This window comes from Herpailurus yagouaroundi, unplaced genomic scaffold (genome assembly GCF_014898765.1).
Source record: "Herpailurus yagouaroundi ecotype Mexico unplaced genomic scaffold, PumYag 140, whole genome shotgun sequence".
Taxonomy (NCBI): Eukaryota; Metazoa; Chordata; class Mammalia; order Carnivora; family Felidae; genus Herpailurus; species Herpailurus yagouaroundi.
This window is the reverse complement of record NW_024412395.1, coordinates 19,521,340-19,543,095: the sequence shown is the minus strand read 5'-3', so window position 1 is coordinate 19,543,095 and position 21,756 is coordinate 19,521,340. Positions and strand designations below refer to the sequence as shown.

The 21,756-nt window shown below is 35.5% G+C and overlaps 1 protein-coding gene across 3 annotated transcripts in view; it reads left to right on the top strand.

Annotated features, from left to right (window-relative positions):
* DARS1 (aspartyl-tRNA synthetase 1) overlaps window positions 1-21,756 on the top strand; it is a 63,856-nt gene that overhangs the window by 32,958 nt on the left and 9,142 nt on the right. For all 3 annotated transcript variants that reach the window (XM_040474956.1, XM_040474957.1, XM_040474958.1), the window contains 6 exons: window positions 9,596-9,698; window positions 12,690-12,770; window positions 13,756-13,815; window positions 15,290-15,401; window positions 16,498-16,632; window positions 19,168-19,315. In XM_040474956.1, coding sequence (XP_040330890.1) covers window positions 9,596-9,698; window positions 12,690-12,770; window positions 13,756-13,815; window positions 15,290-15,401; window positions 16,498-16,632; window positions 19,168-19,315 — 639 coding nt within the window. The remainder of the gene's footprint in view (window positions 1-9,595; window positions 9,699-12,689; window positions 12,771-13,755; window positions 13,816-15,289; window positions 15,402-16,497; window positions 16,633-19,167; window positions 19,316-21,756) is intronic.

The window sequence follows — 21,756 nt, the reverse complement described above, 5'->3', positions numbered from 1 at the left end:
AAGAAGAGGTTGGGTATATGATGGGAAAGTTAAACTTAATTTTAATGATTATTTAACATTAGAATTTGTAACAATAAATAAGTATATTCTTTTATAATAAAAAAGTTTTTGAAGCAATGTATAAAAAAGCGTTTCAAAAATAACTTTAAAACATAAGAGCAAACCCTGCCATTTCCCATCCTTCACTGGTGAGGGGCAGTTGGTGAGTGTGAATTGGAGGTGATTCTTCTTTGTTCTTCCAAGACAACTTGCTGGAGTCAGCACCTCACACTGGGACCCAGCAACAAGAGGTACACAAAGTACTTCTTTCCCAGATCTATTTCTCTATGGTTGAAATGCACAATGGTGATCTGATTAACTAAAGTCATGTGCTGTTAAATACTTTTTCACCTGTGGACTGTACAGAAATGAAACTTTCACTGATGGACAGTAAATCACCTACCCAACAGCCTTTCTCAATGTTTATGATTCTTGTTCTCTTATCTCAGTGGTCTTCACAGTATGATTTGCTCAAGATTATCCATTGAGAGAAAGAAAATAATTAAGCTGCTATTTATTTCCCTTCCTTCCTTCTATTATCTAAAAAGTAAGAAAGAGTTTGAGTTTTTCTAATAGTTCATTTATAGATAAACCCTGGGCCTGTCACTTGGATAGCATCTCAGAAGGTCACATGTCGCATATAGTATGTGAGGTCCCTGAAGCAAGACTGCAGGATTCCAATAACAAAAAGGAGCTAACACTGGTACCCTAACTCTGGTTCACTTTGGCGTATTGTAACCAATTGCAGTTTATTGTGCTTCATTTTGGTTTGGGGGCATTATATTTATTTATTTATATGTATTAAAATGATAGACTGACTCCCAGAAAAAGGGCAGGTGGCTTAAAAAACATTCAACCAAGGAGACCACAGATTGAGGATAAAATTTAAACATAAGCACAAATGAGAAAATGTTAACACTAACACATGTACTCTTAGAGTGAGATCCTTGTATCAGCTGCATTCTGCAGTTTGTTGTTTTTTTTTTTTTATTATTTTTTTTAAAAATTTTTTTTTCAACGTTTATTTATTTTTGGGACAGAGAGAGACAGAGCATGAACGGGGGAGGGGCAGAGAGAGAGGGAGACACAGAATCGGAAACAGGCTCCAGGCTCTGAGCCATCAGCCCAGAGCCCGACGCGGGGCTCGAACTCACAGAGTGTGAGATCGTGACCTGGCTGAAGTCGGACGCTTAACCGACTGCGCCACCCAGGCGCCCCCAGTTTGTTTTTTTTTTTAATGATAATCTAATCATATTGGGCAAGATGTCTGTGCTCCAAAATTGAGAATTATTGGGAAGACTGTGTAAAGTATGGATCTGCATTCACTGTAGCTAATTATGAGGCTTACCCTGAATTTACGTTTGTATAAGTATAATAACCTACATTTAGGATTACATGTATATAATTTTAAGATAGATAAAATATATACATATTGGGGTATGTACCCTTAGATTTTTTTTATTGATAGAGGACATCAAATTACCAAAAATGTTTGGAGACAGCCACTTAACCAATAGTTGATATATTAATTATATCTGTCTGTATTAATCTTGTATGTAAGGTTAATCTCTATCTGCATTAACCCCATAGTTGATATATTACTCTCTCCTTTTTGAAACAGGTTATCCCTTGCATCTCTAATGCCACTCTCTTTTATTTACTTATTATTATTATTATTTTGTCTCCTTATTTCCCCCATCCAGAGTTCTATCATGATCTTTGGCATTTCTGACAGGTAGTAAACAATAGGTATAAATGAGATTGCCCCCCACAAAAAAAAACAACTTATGTGACAAAACCAAGAAGTAATTCCAGATAAGTTGTTTTAAGATTGTTGTAGGCAGTGCTGTTTGTGAGATGTGTTTATAGTCCCTACAACCTTTCCCTGAACAGTCACTTCGAAGAATTCAGTATTCACTTGAATGGGAGCACTTGGGTGGCTCAGTCAGTTAAGCGTCCGACTTTGGCTCAGGTCATGGTCTCACGGTTTGTGGATTTGAGCCCTGCGTCCAGCTCTGTGCTGACAGCTCAGAGCCTGGAGCCTGCTTCAAATTCTGTGTCTCCCTCTCTGTCTGTCCCTCCCCCACTTGCACTCTGTCTCTCTCTCAAAAATTAACATTTAAAAACAAATTTTTTTAATATTCACTTGAATGGATAAATTCTGCTGTGTTTGATATTAAATCAACCCTAATATTTCATAGTCAAATTTTGTATATCTTCCTTTAAATTTCTTTTTTTTTTTAAGTTTATTTATTTATTTTGAGAGAATGAGAGCACAAGTAGGGGAGGGGCAGAGAGAGAAGGAGAGAGAGAATCCCAAGCAGGCTCCATGCCACCAGTGAGGAGCCCAACACAGGGCTTGATCTCAACAAACCACGAGATCATGACCTGAGCCAAAATCAAGAGTCAGATGCTCAATCAACCAAACTATCCAGGTGCCCCTTAAATCCCTTTACAATGCATACTACACAGTGGAGATTTGCAGTGTGTATGTGATAAATACAAATAAACTTTCACTTACTTCAGAGCCCTTTTTTAGGATCAGATGAGAGCTTTGAACTCAAGCTTTTTTTTTTTTTTTTTAAGTTTATTTTTGACAGAGACAGACTGTAAGCATGAGCTGGAGAGGGGCAGAGAGAGAGGGAGACACAGAATCTGAATTCTATGAGGCTCCAGGCTCCAAACTGTCAGCACAGAGCTTGACGCGGGGCTTGAACTCACAAACTGTGAGATTGTGACTTGGGCCAAAGTCGGACGCTTAACTCACTGAGCCACCCAAGCTCCCCTCAAGCATATTTTTTAATTTTATAAGTTTTTAAACTTCAGATTGTATTATTAGTCAGCTGTTGGAAAAAAAACTCCTATGTAACAAACCACCTTAAACTTTGTAGCATGATATCACTACCCAAAACCATCTACAGATTCTGTGCAATCCCTGTCAAAATCTCAATGACATTGTTTGCAGAAATAGAAAAATTCATCTTAAAATTCATGTGGAATCTCAGAGGGCCCTGAATAGCCAAAACAGTTTTGAAAAGGAACAAATTTGGAGGACTTACATTTCCTTATTTTTAAACTTATTACAAAACTATAGTAATCAAACATATGTAGTACTAACATAAGGCTAGACACATAACCCAATGGTATAGAAGAGAGACCCCATAAATCAACCGTGGTATATATGGCCCATTGATTTTCATCAAGTATACCAAGACTTCTTAATGGGAAAGAGACCATCTTTTCAACAAATGGTGCTGAGAAAACTGGATATCCATATGCCAAACTGGATATATACTGTACACCAGAAATAAAAATAATTCAAAATGGATCAACTGCCTAAATACAAGAGTTGAAACTAGAAAACTCTTAGAAGAAAACATAGGCCAAAAATCTGTATGACATTGGATTTAGCAGTGATTTCTTAGGTATAACACCAAAAGCAGAGGTAACAAAAAAGCTAGATTAATTGGACATCATCAGAATTAAAACATTTTGTGCATCCAAGGGCACTATCAAGAGAGTGAAAAGATAACCCACAGAATGGGAAAAAATATTTGTAAATCATATAGCTAATAAAGAATTAATATCCAGAATATATAAAAACTCCAATAACTTATAACAACAGCTCAGTTCCAAAATGGACAAAGGACTTGAATAGACATTTCTCTAAAGAAGGTATACATATGGCCAATAAGCACATGAAAAGATGCCCAGTATCACTAGTCATCAGGGAAATGCAAACCAAAACCACAATGATATCACTTCATACCCATTGAGAAGACTGTTATCAAAAAAAGAAAAGAAAAAGAAAAAGAATGAGTGTTGGTGAGGATGTAGAGAAATTGGAACCCTCATGCATTGCTGGTGGAAGTGTAAAGTGGCACTGCTGCTGTGGAAACTATGGTGGTTCCTCAAAAAGTTAAACATAAAATTATCATATGATCCATCAATTCTGCTTCTAGACAGATACCCAAAAGAATTGAAAGCAAGGCCTCAAACAGATACTTGTATGCTATTATTCATAACAGCATTATTCACAATAACCCAAATGGAAAACAACCTAAATGTCCATCAGCACAGGAATGTATGAATAAAATGTTTTATGTACATATAATGAAATTTTATTCAGCCTTAAAAAAGAATGAAGTTCTGATACAAGCTATAACATAGATGAACCTTGAAAACACTGTGCTGGGTGGAATAAGTCAGACGCAAAAGGACAGATATCATGGTTCCACATACCTGAGGTACCTAGAGTAGTTAAGTGCATACAGACAGAAAGTAGAATAGAGGTTACCAGTAGCTATGCTTGGGGGGAGGGGTGGAGTAAATGGGGAGTTAATTCTTTAAATGAGTACAGAGTTATATGATAATAAAAAGTTCTAGAAATGGATAGTGGTGGTAGTGCCACTGAATTAAACACCTAACAGTGGTTACAATGGTAAGTTTTATGTACTGTATACTTTACCAACAGTAAAAATTTTTTTAGGGGCACCTGGGTGGCTCAGTCAGTTGAGTGTCCAACTCTGACTCAGGTCATGATCTCGTGGTTCACAAGTTCAAGCCCCACTTGGGGCTCTCTGCTGTCAGCGCAGAGCTGTCTTTGGATCCTCTGCACCCCCTCCGGCCCCTCCCCCACTTGCATGCTCTCACTCTTTCCCTGTCTCTCAAAATAAACATTAAAAAAAAAAACTTTTTTAAAAACTTGGCAGCATACAACAATAAACCTTGATTTCTTGCTCTTATATTTGAGCTAAAGCTCAGCTCATCTAGGCTTGTTTTGAAGCTGTGGTTTGTGTCCTGGTCTGCTCCTTGTGTTTCTCAGTTTCCTTTTAGGAATGATCTTTAGGGATGATCTTATGAAGAAAAGCAGGAATGCTAAAGGGCAAGTTCAGCCACACAAGTGCATTTCAAACCTTTACCGGCATCATATCTACTGACATATAAACCAACTCATATGGCCAAACCCAAAGCCACAAGACAAAGAAGTACTTTCTGTATACTTTGAAGCCATGGCAAAGGTGTGGATGAATACTTACCATAGGGGAGCAAAGACTTGAGAGTAAGAATTCAGTGCACTACAGAGATAAGCTAAGAACTTTAAAAATGTTTTGGCAACATTGAAGACTAAGGCATTACTCATTAGTACATTATTTTAGACTATGAAGCTTACCTCCTTCAAGTACTGAAACTGTTCTAACAATTTTTTAACAGAATCTTTGAAGTCCTTTTTACACATTCTTCCTTTTTAAGGTTGGGGGGGGAGGGGCAGAGAGAGAGGGAGAGAGAACCCCAGGGAGAGAGAATCTGTCAGCACAGAGCCCGACATGGGGCTCAATCTCATGAACTGTGAGATCATCACCTGAGCTGAAATCAAGAGTCGGACGCTTAACTGACTGAGCTACCCAGGCACCCCCAGTTTTGAGTTTTTTTTAATGACAGGGCCATTACTATGAGCGTCTATTTTAGTTTGTTGCTTTTTAGATACTATAGTTATGAAAATTGATAACAACTCAAGATTGATAACAACTACAGATAATAAAAGTGCCCCTGAGGTTATTGGTGAGGCCCTAAGCAGTAAACTATATGGCAGTCGTGGTAGAAAGATGGGATTTTATTCCTTCAGATACCTGAGTACTGTTTGTTTTTCTCCGAAGTTGCATGTTTTATAATTGAGTTATTCATACATTGTATCATTTGTTTAAAAAAAAAAACTTGAGGGGCGCCTGGGTGGCTCGGTCGGTTAAGCGTCCGACTTCGGCTCAGGTCATGATCTCATGGTCCATAAGTTCGAACCCCGCGTCGGGCTCTGTGCTGACCGCTCAGAGCCTGGAGCCTGTTTCGGATTCTGTGTCTCCCTCTCTGTCTGACCCTCTCCCATTCATGCTCTGTCTCAAAAATAAATAAACGTTAAAAAAAAAAGTTTAAAAAAATAAATAAAAACTTGATAGCCAATCAAAATATTTTTATAAAATACTTGATATAAAGAATGATGCTCTTTAAAATTTTATTTTCTAAAAACAATTTAAGTTAGAAGTAAACTATTAGGGGTGCCTGGGTGGCTCAGTTGGTTGAGCGTCCGACTTCGGCTCAGGTCATGATCTCACGGTTTGTGAGTTTGAGCCCGTTGGGCTCTGTGCGGACAGCTTGGAGCCTGCTTCAGATTCTGTCTCTGTCTCTCTGCCCCTCCCCTACTCGCTCTCTGTCTCTCTCTCAAATATAAAAAATAAAACATTAAAAAAAAATTTTTTTTAAAAAGAAGTAAACTATTAAATTGATTGTTGGCAGTTTCTAGTGGATAACATGAACAGGATAGTCTTATTAGGGTATTTTTAATATCAAGGCTATAACTAATTTAACTTATTTGTAGAGTGACTATTTATAAGTAGGGTCAGAAGGGTGGTTGGAAAATGGAAGAGGTACAGAACACAGCACAGTAGTAATGTGTGTTGGGAGGTGGTGATAATAATAAAAATAGCTGACTTAGCTCTTCGAAAGATGTGTTTAATTTACTTCATCCATTTCTTCTACAATCAAATAGTTCCCAGGAGTTCCTCTGCTTTCCACCATGGATTTTTTTCCTGCCATATCCTCTAAAAACCCAAGGCTTTTAGTTGTCTGTTAGACATACTCCTCTTTCAAAATAAGATACAGTGGTATATTAGTTTCAGAATGTAAAGCTGAAACCTTAATAGGGTCTCTATATGACAGCAAACTATCCTGTATATACTATAAAGTATTAAGCCATCTTAACATACAATATCAGTTAAAATCATATAAATTACACTTTTTCTAAAAGTAGAATATCATCCTTCTACTAGCAGTAGCTTATTCAAAGATTCCTATCCGTCTTCCATTGACTCTAGTTATACACATACATACACGTAAAACCCTCTATAACCCTTTATTAATGCTGACTAGAAAGTTCTGGTCTGATTGTTTTCTACAAATTTGACTCTTTGTTTTGTTTTAATGTATTTTACACTGAATTCATTCGTGTCTACAAATAAATAAGGTTAGATGGATATAGATATGGATGTAGCTGTAGTAGGGCTAAATTATCCAAGGTTTTAAAAAATCATGGAATGGTGTTACTAGTATCAAAAGAGTAATAATAAAGAGTATTTAAAGAGTATCTGTTAACAGCGTATAGCTGCTAGGTATAATAAGAAGATAATACTGAGATTGGAAAGGCAAAAAAAAATTATAAGCATCCTCTGTATCTGGTTAATTCTACCTTCTTTCTGATTGGTTCAGTAGACTAATTTGTGATAGAAGTTTATCTTTGGCTCTAGTTTAAGAATTAAGTTAGGTTTTCAGAAGTCTTTTTTGTGAGTTGTTTGGTACTAGAAATGATGCTTAAAATGGTGGTTATTTTTTTCTCTAGCTCTTCAAGTATTTTATCATATAATATTGCTGAATTAAATAAAGTACTAAAGGTAGACTTAGACTTAGTTACAAGTCTCAGGTCCTGGATAGAAGAAGCCATCTGGTACTTTTGAGGGAGAAAGAACATTTTGTTTTCTTTAATTGGACCGTTAGGTAGGGCAGAGTGTCTGATCACACCCCAGCTTTTTTTCTGAAAGGATATTAGCTTAGTGCTCAATCTTGAGAGTAGTTTAACTTGAGTAAGCTTGAAGAAGATTTTCTGACTAAGGAGTCAAGGGGATGACCCAAAAGGGCCAGGATCATAACAGGAATGTGGCAGAGTGGAGCTCTAGTTGGGGCCAGACAGGTTACTCAGTGAAGCACAATGTGATCAGTAATGAAAAGCCTTCCTCATGGAGACGTGTAAGATAAGCAACAGAATTCTCACGAAGGCTGTATCAAGTTTACTCATGCAAACAGAAGTGACTAGGTGGAAATCACACTGAAGGAAGATTCAGTGACCCTAGATTGCCAGTGTTAGAAAACCCTTTAACAGTATGCCACAATAAATTCTGAGTTTCTTCAATGCACAAGATTTTAGCTAGTAATTAGGTACTAGTTCTAGTGCAGGAGACTTAAGAGAGTGCAATAAATATCTATGCTGTTGGTTTGTTTTTTTAAAGTTGGTATCAGACACAATAGGATTCTAAGCAGTATGGTAAAGTGAAAAAAGGAAAATTTTTCTTCCTTTCTTCACCACTTTGCTCCTATTATCCTCATTTTGATCCTTTCCAACCCTGAGCAAACGTTCATTGAAACGGATTGAGGTGTTCTCGTGGGTAAAATAAGGATTGTTGGATTTCTGGAACCTTGTCAAATGGCACTACAACTACTAAGGACCCAATTCCTTATCAGAATAAATAGAGTTTTCCTGTGAAAGTTAAATCTTGTCTTTTTTTTTTTTTTTCTTTCTCTCTCTCTTTTTTTTTTCTTTTGTTTTGTTTAGATTCTTGTCATTTGTTCTGCAGGATTCTAGGTTGGAACTTGAGCCATGAAAGGTTAATATAAAAGGTAACTGGGGCTTATGACATAGCAGATAAACAGTTGAGTCCAGAACAGATTTTCCTGATACATGTTTGCCCTTTGTATTATGCCAGCTGTGTCAGGAACTCCACTGTTTCCCAGTTATCTTGCATTTTTCTTCCTTCTCTTTTCACCTTACTTCAGCAGCTCCAGTTACCCCCCCCCCCAAGAGTTTTAATTGGTAGTTTTACATTGATAGTTTTGGCCAGTTGAGTCACCATGATGTTCTCCACATCACTCTCCAAGAACTGAAAGTTAAATCTTAATCCTTTTCCACAAATGTATTATGATACATTCTGTCAGCACAATAATATACACAAAAGTAAAACTGGTACATTTTGTAGAGGAACCACCATTTGGGATTATACCCTTTCTCCCTTTGTTATGTACTAGAGATCAAAAAATAATCGGTGAGTTCAATAATCTACCTCATCTATTTTATATTTCAGAATTTGAGTGTCTTATGTTCAGAATTCAAGTTTGTTATAAAATTAAACTGCATAGGAGACCCATTTAATGTATATTGAGCTTCATATAGACATCCTTAAATGGGATTGCACAATCCTATAGGCTGTCTGCCATAATTCCAATGACAGTGTGTACTCAGAAACTATAGGCAATGAGGGCTTAATTGCTGCAACCTAACTTCTTTTTATTACCTTGAAATACTTTCAGTTTACCTTCTTTTATTATTTAATTCCATTACATACCAATAATTGCATTAATTGAAGCCCATGCCTCTCCTTATAGTAAATGCTGATGTTTCTAAATTTCAACTATAGGAAGGGAAATGTTCTTTAATGAATAATTGAAAGACTTTTTTCTACTTTTCACAATTCAGTGCTAGTCCTGTTGCCATTTATGTTCAGAGTATTTTACGAATGGTAACTAAATTATGGCATCTGGAAAATCATCTCTTCAAGGAATCTCACAAGGTGTGCTACATAATAACTTATTGTAAGTAGGGTAAATAGACTGACTTTATCTCAAGTGGCTTACTGTATTAAAGAAGAGTTTAATATATTCAGCTTTACTGTTGAAACACCAAATGAATTCTGACACTTCTGATGAGATGATTAAAGTTGAAAATTTTTTCTTTTGACAGCATCAACAAAGAGAGTATCGTAGACGTAGAAGGTGTTGTGAGAAAAGTGAATCAAAAAATTGGAAGCTGTACACAGCAAGATGTAGAGTTACATGTTCAAAAGGTAACTTTTTTCAAAATATAAAATAGTGTACAGAAATAGATTTAAATGGTTCTTACAATCATGTCAAATCTATATGTTCTTAATTAGAGTTGATGTGTAAAATACTGAGTTTTATAAATTGATTACTGAATCAGTTAGCTTTTATTATATGACAAACCACATCCCAGTATTTAGGGACTTAAAAGTATTTATTTGCTCATGATTCTGTACGTCTGGCAGTTAGGGTCATCGATCTGAGATGGCTCATCTGCTCTGCATGACAACAACGGGGCCTACTGATATTTCTGGGACATCTCTTCCTGTGGCCTTTTTTCATCCAGCAGACTAGCCCAGTCTTCTTGGCATGGTGCCAGAAGGGTTCCCAGCAGCAAGAGAGGAAAGCCCTAGTGTGTAAGCACTTTTCAAGCCTCTCCTTTTATCACATTTGCTAAATATGTCATTGGTCAAAGCAAGTCACATGAAAAAACTTAGATTTAAGGGACGGAGAAGTAGATGCCACCTCTTGATGGGAAGAAAGGCAAGATCTTTGAAAAAAGGTATGTAATCAGGAGCCTGAGGAATTATTGGAGCCATTTTTGCAATCTGCCACAGTCACATGGGGAAAATATTAAAAAATATAAAATATATAAAACATGTCTGAAAAGCTATTATGCATTTACTTTACTGTGAGCTTTCTTCTGATAATAACTTCTAATGGTTGATTAATTACGCTAACTCTTGACGATTATATTTCCTTATTGTCATCATATTTCTGATAATATACAGTATAGAGAAATCAAAAGAGGCAAAACTGTCTTGGTTTTACATTCTAGCAATAACTTCTTTCATACAAGATTTACCCCACATTCATTTTGTTCTTGGACAAAAAAACTAGAAGTGTTCATTACCATTGACTTCTAAAATACTGTAAGTGAACTCAAAAATATTTAGTGCTTTTGAAATAACCTTGCAGTTTTGAACCTGCAGTTCTCAGGTCCAGGCCTAGTTTGTATCTACAATATGCATCATTAAATTTTTCTTAAGGAGTAGATCCTTCCCATCCTCACCCCTGTATGTGTATTTGTATGTGTGTGAGCATGTGTAAGAGAGCAGTCAGGGAGACTGACAGATGCAGAAAGACTCATACATGCACACTAATTTCGGAATACTAGGTTGTATTTAACTGGAGTCGTCATGGGAACACTTCAAGACTTAAAAATCTTATATTTATTACTGACTTGTCAGATTACTATGTTCTCTTTGTGTAAGCTTCATTTCATACTAAGCCCACCAAGAAGTAGGTAACCTAGTAAAAGCAAACCAACCTAAAGGTATGCTGACCAAGTAAAACAACCTCCTATCTTCCAAGTAACACTTCTTTTTCAATATTTTAATTAAAAATTTTTAGTGAATACAGCAAGTAAATGTACTTCCAAAATATTCTAGTTACCTGGGGTTCCTGGGTGGCTCAGCTGGTTAACCTTCTGACTCTTGATTTCAGCTCAGGTCATGATCTGAGGGATCATGGGATTTGTGGGATTGAACCCTGCATCAGGCTCTGTGCTGACAGCACACAGCCTGCTTGGGATTCTCTCTCTCCCTCTCTCTGTCCCTCTCCTACTTGTGTGTATGCATGCACTCACTCTCTCAAAATATAAACTTAAAAAACTAAAATACTCTAATATTTAGCATTCAATACTTAATAAATGTTAATGAGAAATATAAAGCCTAAAAAGCTTACAAATTTTGTTTTAATGGAAATAAGTATAAAGTATCTCACAAAGTATAAAGTATCATATCCTAAAAAGGATCTTATAAGAAGCACTGATTCTTTCATATCATTTATGTATTTATTCAGCCAGCAGTTAGTGAGTACATACTTTCTTCCAGCACTGTGAAGTTATGGGGATCAGAGTACTCACAACCTGATGAAGTGAATTTCTACTAGTTATAAAAGTAGAAGGAGTAGCTGTTCCATTCTCCAGCTTTGCATGGGAAATCACGTTTCTGTTAACTCATCAAAGGGAAACACTATAACTTGAGTATAGAGGTGGTGACAAATCTGTTTTACTATAAAGAGGACTGGAGTATCCTTCTGACACTTTTTCTTGAAGAGTCTGAGCTGAGTGCTAAATGCGATCTACTGACTGGAAGAATATGATTTCCTTCCCTGAATTAACTAAATAAGGTCTCTTTCCCTTTTGTGCTTTAACAGGTTTTCCAGGCTTAATTGGGAGTAACTAATAGGGTAACATGTTTTTAAGAGTAGCCAAAAAAAAACCCTAGCTCATTCTTTATGACCTAACTGCTTTTTATTGCTAAAATGTACAATTAATGTGAATGAATTTAACAAATAAAAAGGAATTTTAACACCATAAAAGAATACCATCTGTGGTGGCTTCCAATCCAGAAGAGCAGCAAGAAACGAGATATAAAGTAAGGAAGGGATATTTGGGAAAAGAATGAGGAAAGGGAGGAGATGTACAGCAGGGTTGGGTTGACTTTGGTCCTAGTGGTAGAAATGCCAAATGCTGTTAACAGTGATAATAACACATTTGTTTAATGGCTCCCACAAAAGAGCAGAATGTTTTCATATTCATTACTCCATTTGATTCTCATTGCAGACCTTATTTTACAGAGTGGGATATTGAAGCTCTGAGGTTAAATGATTTGCCTAACAACAGCTTTTATGTGACAAAGCAAAGCCTTAAGTTGAGGCCCCTTGACTCCAGTTAGTACTTATTTGTCATATTGGTAGGCATATTAGTGTTTACAAAGTGTTAATATATGTGTTATCTCATTGTTCCAACAACATAGGAATGTTAACAAGAAATATTATTCCCATTTTATAGGTGAAAAAACATGTACATCTTTGTTTGATTTTTAGCAAGTAGTTTCAGTTAAGATGTATGCAAACATACCTTCATATTTAAGTCAACTGCAGATTTTTGTAAAGCAAAGATAACAGGTTTTGTGTGCTTCATGATATTTTTGGTAATCTCTCACTTTCAGATTTATGTGATCAGTTTGGCTGAACCCCGCCTGCCCTTGCAGCTGGATGATGCTGTTCGGCCTGAGGTGGAAGGAGAAGAGGTTAAAACGATATTTTTGAAATACTGTGCTTCCTCTGTATGTTTAGTTTACAAAACATTGAAAACTTGATATCCTACTTTTGTGTGAAGATATCTGTGATTTGATTTGAGCTTCATTTTTTATCTAAATTTACTTTTACATCAACAATTCTCAAACTTCTTAATCTCAAGATCCCTTTACACTCCTAAAAATAATTGCCCCCACAAACTTTTATATTTGTAGGTATATCTGTCAGTATTTTGCAGTATTAGAAGTTAAAACAGGAAATTTTTCAGTATTAATTCTTTAAAAATAACAGTAATATCATGTATTTATATATAATAATCTTATATGAATGACAAAAATAACTTTTTTGAAAAATATTTTCAAAAACAAAAAATAATTTTGTGGCAAGAGTGACGTCTTACGTGTCTACACATCTTTATAATGTCTGACTTAATAGGCAACAATTAAATTCTCTTACCTGCCTCTGCATTTATTCTGTTGTGAAAGCACACATCATGAAACTTTGGAAAAACTCAGTACAGAGTGAAAATGTGTCATTGTGAAAAATAGGTTTGATTTCATGGACTCCTGAAAGTGTCTTTGGGACATTTAGTGGTGCCCAGAACGTACTTTGAGACCCACTACTCCATCAGCTTTTATCTGTTCCTTCAGTCTTTAACTAGCAGGTAATATCCAGGAATCAATAAAGGCACAGGTGGTTAGTTCTTCTCATGTCCCAGTAATGAGGCAAGGCTTTGAGGCGATGCGAGATGTAAAGAAAGCATTGACCTCTGTTCATTCACATTTCTCTTCTTTCCATGTCTCTTTTAACAATAGCTTCTCTCTGGCCCTGCTTCTTGTTTCTCAGAATTCTGATTTGGGGGTATAATATTAACACACATAAGCACACCTATTCTCACTTAAAAGTAAGCATGGCTTCTTAAAGTGTTTTTGTGTTATTAAAAAAATTAGTAAAATCTGTTTTTTCATCTTTTTTTAGGAAGGAAGAGCTACTGTTAACCAGGATACAAGATTAGACAACAGAGTTATTGATCTCAGGGTATGCCTCATTTATTTATTAAGTGACATGATTGTGCCAAAATCAAGGTGGGCAGGGATACCATACATGTCTCAAGTTTATAGAACTCATTGCCTATACATATGACAATACAGAAAGCAATGTACCTTACTGACTGACTGACCCTTCCCCTAAAAAGAATTGCAGGCACAAGGACCGTGGAGCAGTAATTCATGGGATATTGACTTGCATTATTTTAAAATGACAAAGGAACATGAAGCCAATAAATGGGTTTGCTCCCAAGTGATACCTGTTTTTGACAAGTTAGTAAGTAAGAACATATCCATTAATATCACTACAAAATTGTGCAAGAAATTATACGCACATTTTAGAATGACCAGGTAGAGATTAGTAATTAATGCCTCAATCCTTTGAATTTGATCTGAGCACAGAATTAATAAAAGAAGTAGTTGGCCCTTGTGGTTTATTTAGTAATCTCATAGGTCTTCTGTTTCCCTTTCTGGATTGGTTGCAAGTGAAAGAGTTCAATGGTTTCATTATTGTAGTAAAACCAGTGTCATCTTTCTGTATGTTTTGACCACATCTCCCTCCTTAAATATTCTACCTAAAGCTTAAATTCTTTGTCACCTTAAGAGTTCTTTCCAACTTTTCTGCAATCATATGGGTCTATCTTTATTGTACACTCTTAACGTTTCCCCTGAGTATTTGCTTTTTTGTCCCACTTTCTTTTTTATTTTCATCTGTAGTCTCTATAGAAGAGGCTGTAACAATAATCAAAAGTCCTTGATACTGCCTAGAAACCTCAGGTTTTTCATAATTTTGGCCACAGTAGTTAGACATCATACTCTATTTGTCCATGCTATGTATTCCCATAAGTTTTTGGTTGTGCCTATAGAATTTGGCCCCAGTAGTATTTTTCTTGGGTATCTTTTTTTTTTTTTTCCATTTAAATTCACTGCTACTGTTGTAAAGTAGGGATTTGCACATTAAATGTAGATGGCTTTTCTTAAAAAGTGGGAAGTAAATCTGGCAATACTGTGGCATGGCAACATTACCTAGCACTCCATATGGGGCATTATGTCCTCTACTATGCCCTGTACCACTCAGGAAGTGTCATTCATTTATTCCATTTATGTTATTTGGCCCTTGTAAGCATTCACATTTTTAACCCCTACTTTGACTTCACATTTTGGAAAGTATTGTGTACTTGAAATCTTTTGAGCGTCTTAGTTTATGTCTAAACTACTCTCTAATCTCTTATAGACTCTCAGCAAAGTCGAGTTGGAGACATTGGAGATTTTAAAAGGCAAAATTGCCATTCTCCTGTAATATGAAAAATATATCCTTATACTAATTGTCATCTGACCTAACTTTTCTCTCATACAATGAAGTGTTTACTCTGTGAACTTTCCAGGCAGGTGGCCTGATTAGAAAATAACTCCATCTCAGTTAATGTGTGGAATTGATTTCATTAGATTTTATTATTGTCTTTTAGACATCAACTAGTCAGGCAGTCTTCCGTCTCCAGTCTGGTATCTGCCAGCTTTTCCGAGAAACTTTAATTAACAAGGGTTTTGTGGAGATCCAAACTCCTAAAATTATCTCAGGTATGCTTTAAGAGATTTCTCTTAATTTTTAAAAATAAATTTGCTCTCCCCAAGCTGTTTAATATTAATTTTTTTTAATTTGAGAATCCCGACTATCCCTTAAGGTTTATTGCCATGAGACTTCTTATTTTGAAGACTGCTATATAGCAGCAGTCACATATCACTGACACCAATAATACAACATCTCCTTTCAGAAGTCATTATGTGGTAGTGATTATAAAATTAGGCAGTAGCACATGAAACAAGATTGTTGTTACATACGTTGCACTAGAAACTACTTTCATTATGTAGGTTTCTTTCTAAAGTGGTATTGCAATTTTGTTTTGTATAAACTGCATTGTAATACTACTAAATACTACAAGTTAGAAAATCTCATTAATTCTCATTCTTATATGAGAACTTTATTTTAATCATTTAACTCTTTTTAAGTTGCTTAAATAACACTAAAAAGTGTATTACAAATGGCATTTAGTTATAAATCAAGAATTGAACATTGTATTCTTTTTTTTTTTAATTTTTTTTTTCCAACGTTTATTTATTTTTGGGACAGACAGAGACATAGCATGAACGGGGGAGGGGCAGAGAGAGAGGGAGACACAGAATCGGAAACAGGCTCCAGGCTCTGAGCCATCAGCCCAGAGCCTGACGCGGGGCTCGAACTCACGGACCGCGAGATCGTGACCTGGCTGAAGTCGGACGCTTAACCGACTGCGCCACCCAGGCGCCCCTGAACATTGTATTCTTGATAGAATACAATCATTAAGATAGAATCATTAAGAACATCTTCTCCTTTTTTAAAAAATATTTTGGTCTTCTACAGTAGCTTTAATAGATTTGAAATTGATGCAGAAAGGGAGTGTATATATCCGAAAAAGTAAAATGAATGGATAGCCAAAGAAGTAAATCTGATCTAAATATGAACTGTTTAGAATCAGGTATAAGACTTACATAGACTATGGTTTCTCTGCAATTTTTGATTTTCCAGTTTTTTTTTTAAGTGAAGTACTTAAACCAAAAGTATGTAAACTGTTTTTACTAGAACTTTGCATTGATAAGTTCACAGTTATTTATAATAACAAAAATGTTTACATTTCAGCTGCCAGTGAAGGAGGAGCCAATGTATTTACTGTGTCCTATTTTAAAAATAATGCATACCTGGCCCAGTCCCCACAACTGTACAAGCAAATGTGTATTTGTGCTGATTTTGAGAAGGTTTTCTGTATTGGACCGGGTAAGGTGTTGGTGGTTATGGTTTTCTCAAAATTTATTAATTGTACTGTAGTTATGGTTTTCGGAACACATTTTACATACAGATATTTTATTGTTGTTTTTTAATGTTTATTTTATTTTTGAGAGAGCATGCAAGCGGGGGATGGGGAGGGTGGGGGAAAGAAGATCTGAAGCAGGCTTTGCACAGATGGCCGTGAGCCCGATGCAGGGCTCAAACCCACAAACCATCAGCTCATGACCTGAGCCGAAGTTGGACACTCAACTGACTAAGCCACTCAGGTGCCTCGAGGTACAGACATTTTGAAAGCTTAAATCCTTTTATATGTTGGCTATGTAAACACTAGACTTTAAAAACTTGGGGCATCTGGGTGACTTAGCGGGTTAAGCATCTGACTCTTGATTATGGCTCAGGTCATGATCTCATAGTTCCTGAGTTTGAGTCCCCAGGTTGGGTTTCACAGCCAGCCAGAACTTGCTGGGGATTCTTTGTCTCTGTCTCTTGTCTCATGTCTCTCCCCCATGCTTGCTGGTGAGCTCTCTCACACTCACTCTCTCTTGTTCTCTCTCGAAAGAAATAAACTTTAAAACAATTTTTTTTTTGGAGGGGGGAGCCACTAGACGTTTAGGGAAAAAAGACAATGTGCTTAGGTAGAAATTCCCCCCCACACACACACAAAATTGTATGCTCAATAGTTCTTTAAGTAGTTGAACATCGCTTATGTGAATAGATGCATAACCATTTGATATCCCTACAGAAGTTTGCTGAAGAAAATGTTTGCCTAGAGAAGATCTCATTTTGAAAATGCATGCTTTGATAATATATGCCCCCTGAAATATACCTGAGTATATTATTTATTATTATTTAGGTGTAATTAGCTCCTGTTTGGACTCTCAACTCTCCATGAACACTAAAGAACAAGTAGTTGCAATCTTTCGAAAAATGTAATTTGTTGTCCTTGATAGCCCCTTACTACTGTTGTAAGCTTACAAATATACCTCTGTATACTCTGCTACCAATTTTATTTCAGAGCTGTTCTATTTTAGTTTTATTGTTTGTACTGTTCTTAGCATTGAGAATGTGCTATAAAGTCCATTAGAATTTATTAACAAGAAATATCTGATATTTACTTGGTTATGTTGACATGGCTTTTAAGAAATATTGGCTTAAAGTTAAGCATGGACACATAATCATGTGGCAGATTATTTAATAAAGTGGGTTATAAGCAAAAACCAGCTTTGCTTCATTCTATAAAACTTACCAAGTTATTTTATATATATAAGTTTTGTGGTAGCTAAATAAAAATTAAATACCTGCTGTTAGAAACTGGCAAGAGCATTAATTGTGTTAATTTTCTGGATTTATTAACTAATTTTTTTAATGTATGCTGCATACATAGCCTTGTGCTAGATAACATGTACATAAAAAAAAAAATCAACCAGCACTTCTCAAATGTTAATGTGCACATGAATCACGTGAAGATCTTGTTAAAATACAGATTCTGACCGTTAGGTCTAGAGGGAGGCTTGAGATTCTGCAGTTCTCACAAGCTCCCAGGTACTGCTGATGCTGCTGATTTGCAGACCATGTTTTGAGTGACAAGGGAATAAACATTGTCCCTGCTCCCCAGACAGAATAAGACATGCATACATATTGCAGTCTCAGGGAATAATCAACTGATTTTCACAGTGAATAATCAGATTGTGCTGTGTACAATCAGCAGATTGGTGTTAATTATGTAGTATAGATAGTGTAAAAAGAGGGAGAAGATGGAATTTGCTAGAGTTACCAGAAAAGAGAATGCAAACTGAAGTGGGCTTTAAGGACAGACTACATTTTCTAGTTAGCAGAAGCAGAATGAGTAAAGAGCATGGGAGAAAATAAAAAATAAGACTAGTTAGTGTTAAGAAGAAATGGAAAATATAGGGTAAGATTAAATTATAAAAACATAAAGGTTTTAGATTTTTTCTCATTCAGTCACCATTTGGGAACCATTGATGATCAGTAGTTAATTAGTTAATTACTGAGCAAAGATGTATTATAGGAATATTAATCTTATAGAAAAGATGGAGCAGAGCTAGAGTCAGGAAGACTGGGAAAGGAGGACAGTACAGTGTGGACAATAAGAGCTGGACTGAGGTAATGGCTAGAATATATATAATGTTATTTCATTTTTACAAATTTCATTTAGCTTGAGTCAAGTTTTAATAAAATTGAGAAGAACTCACTGTTGGACCTGTTTTTAATTACTGAAAAGGCTCTTCAGGATCTTGCACTCCCTCGGGATTCTCCTGAGCCTCATTTATTAATTTACATTTGTTACAGCTTTTACTACATGATTTTAAGAGTTGATAATGAACTTGCTGTCCAAAAGAATGCTGAAACAGATGGCTTATCAAAAGTCTTTCCAAAACCCTATAATGATAATGAAAATAATACCATTTGAGTACTAGTAAATAAAATTTTATGTTTAAGTCCCCAAATTTCCAAACTTCCAAAATTTCCATTTACTGTTTGTTTCTTTTATTAATGTTACAGTATTCAGAGCTGAAGACTCAAATACCCACAGACATCTAACTGAATTTGTTGGTTTGGACATTGAAATGGCTTTTAATTACCATTACCATGAAGTTGTGGAAGAAATTGCTGACACCTTAGTACAAATATTCAAAGGACTCCAAGAAAGGTAAAAACATATTTTATATCCCTATGTGGACTTAATGTCTAATCAGTTTGAGTTCTTCAAAATAAAGCAATTTATGAATTGAAAGTGTAAAGCTATATATATAAACATAAATATATACGGAGGAGAGTACTTGCCACTTAGATGATCAGTAGTTAATTAGTGAAAAAATGTATACTTCAAACTAGTACTTCTAGATCCAAGTCAGCTTGGACTTCAGCTAGTTAACCTCATTTTGGTGGGGAAGTTTACCAGATTGTGAACCAACCTAACTATATTTTTCCCTTTATGTTACATCCTGAATGTCTGAAAGAAATGCAGCCTATATTACCTTTATAACAGTTTATTATCAAACTGGTAGTGGTAATAATAATAATGTGCTGATAAGAATCTTATAGAAAGTTAATAAACATGTTCAGGGTGTTCAAAAAATTGAATTATGTAAAATGTTCATATTAGGTATACCCTCTAAAGTGGCAAATAGTTTCTCCCTTAAAGGTCATTGAAAGTTGTTTACTTGTGATGATATTTAACACAAAGAAAATAGGAAAAGAAAATGGAAAATAAGTGTAGTAGATCAAGAGTCTTTTTTTTCCTTTCTCCATATTTGAAACAGTACTTAAATATTAGGCTAGAGTAGACTTATCTAATGCTTTGATAACTGACAAAGGACTGTATTTGAAGTTTTTATTTGAAGAGTACTGATTTAACTGTTAATTGTTGATGTATTTGGATATGCTTCATTGATACTTAAAAGGGATTCAGAAAGTACTGTGAATCTTATTTACTCCATTGCAAGTCTAAATTAATCATTGATCTTACAAAAATCTTGTAGCATAAGCACCAATATTTTCCAGGTGTTCTCTGCATTGCATTGTTACTTTGATGACTACGTAATTGTAGACAGCCTTTTTTTTTTAACCTTAGTTGTCTGAAACATTTCGGTACAGTTTATTTAAAGCAATTTTCATTCAGATAATCTATGGAACAACTAATGTTTCCTTATAAAATAAAATACCATTTGAAACTACAGTGAAGGAACAGAGCTTTTCTCATTTTCTTTTCACATTTATAACTCAAGAAAGTTTCTGACATCTGTTTATTTTGGGTTTTGATATCTTCTCTCTTTAATACTAGAATATAAAATTTCCACTTTGGTTTTTGTAATAACAGATCAAGCATGAATTGGGCCCTTGGGTTTAATCAAATCTTTGTTTACAAATTAGAGACTCAGACACCATCATCACTAGACTTTTTCAAGTAGACTTAAGGTGGCAACCTAGAAAGAAAAGCCTTTTTATATTCTTTAAGTCATTTAGTAATTTTAAGTTTCTGTGTCAGTTTTAAGTTGGATTACCTAGCTTGTGTCATGTCCCTCTCATGTTTATCCTTAGTACTTATTTCTCATAGAAGAATAATATACAAATGTATTTTAAAATATTGGTAGTTATATTTTTGTATTACCATTAATAGAAACGAATGGGGATTAATATCCACGGCAAAGAAAGGCAATTTAAAAATCAATTTTGGGGGGGCACCTGGGTAGCTCAGTTGGTTAAGCATCGGACTTCGGCTCAGGTCATGATCTCACAGTTCATGAGTTCAAGCCCCACATCAGGCTCTGTCCTGACAGCTCAGAGCTTGGAGCCTACTTCAGATTCTGTGTTTCCACCTCTCTCTGCTCCTTCTCCACTTGTGCTCTCTCTCTCTCTCAAAAATAAAAAATTTTTTAAAAAATTAAAGATCAATTATTGAGATCTTCTTAACCCTTCTTATTACATCACGATTTGAATAAATCGGGTGCACAGGTGGCTTCAGTCAATTAAGCGTCCGACTTTGGCTCAGGTCATGATCGCAGTTCACAAGTTCGAACCCCACTTCGGGCTCTGTGCTGACAGCTCCGAGCCCACCTTGGATTCTGTGTCTCCCTGTCTCTCTGCCTCTCCCCAGCTTGTACTCTCTTTCTCTCTCAAAAATAAATAAAACATTAAAAAAAAAAAAAAAGATTTGAATAAATCAATGGCTAAGCTTTATTGCTCCCATGAAAGTCTTTAAGACTAATCAGGAGATGATAATGTTTTAATTTCTACTGCTTTCATGGAATATAAACATACTTTTCAATCCTATTAATTACATAAAATTTCAAGACACATACAAAATAGAAAGATTGGCCTAATGAACCCCATGTACTCATCACCCAGTTTCAACTATTGTTAACCCATGGCCAATTTTGGTTACCCATTTCTCCCACCCCCTATTATTTTGAAGCAAATCCCAGCTATCATTTCATCCATAAATAGCAAAGATATGCTTTTTAAATCTTACTAAAATAGGATCTTCCACAATTAATTGCAGTAAATATTTGTCTTGTGCCTGTTGTTTAAAGGCTAGACCTATACTGTAGTGGTTATTAAAATGGGAAATTGGCACTTACAAACTTACAG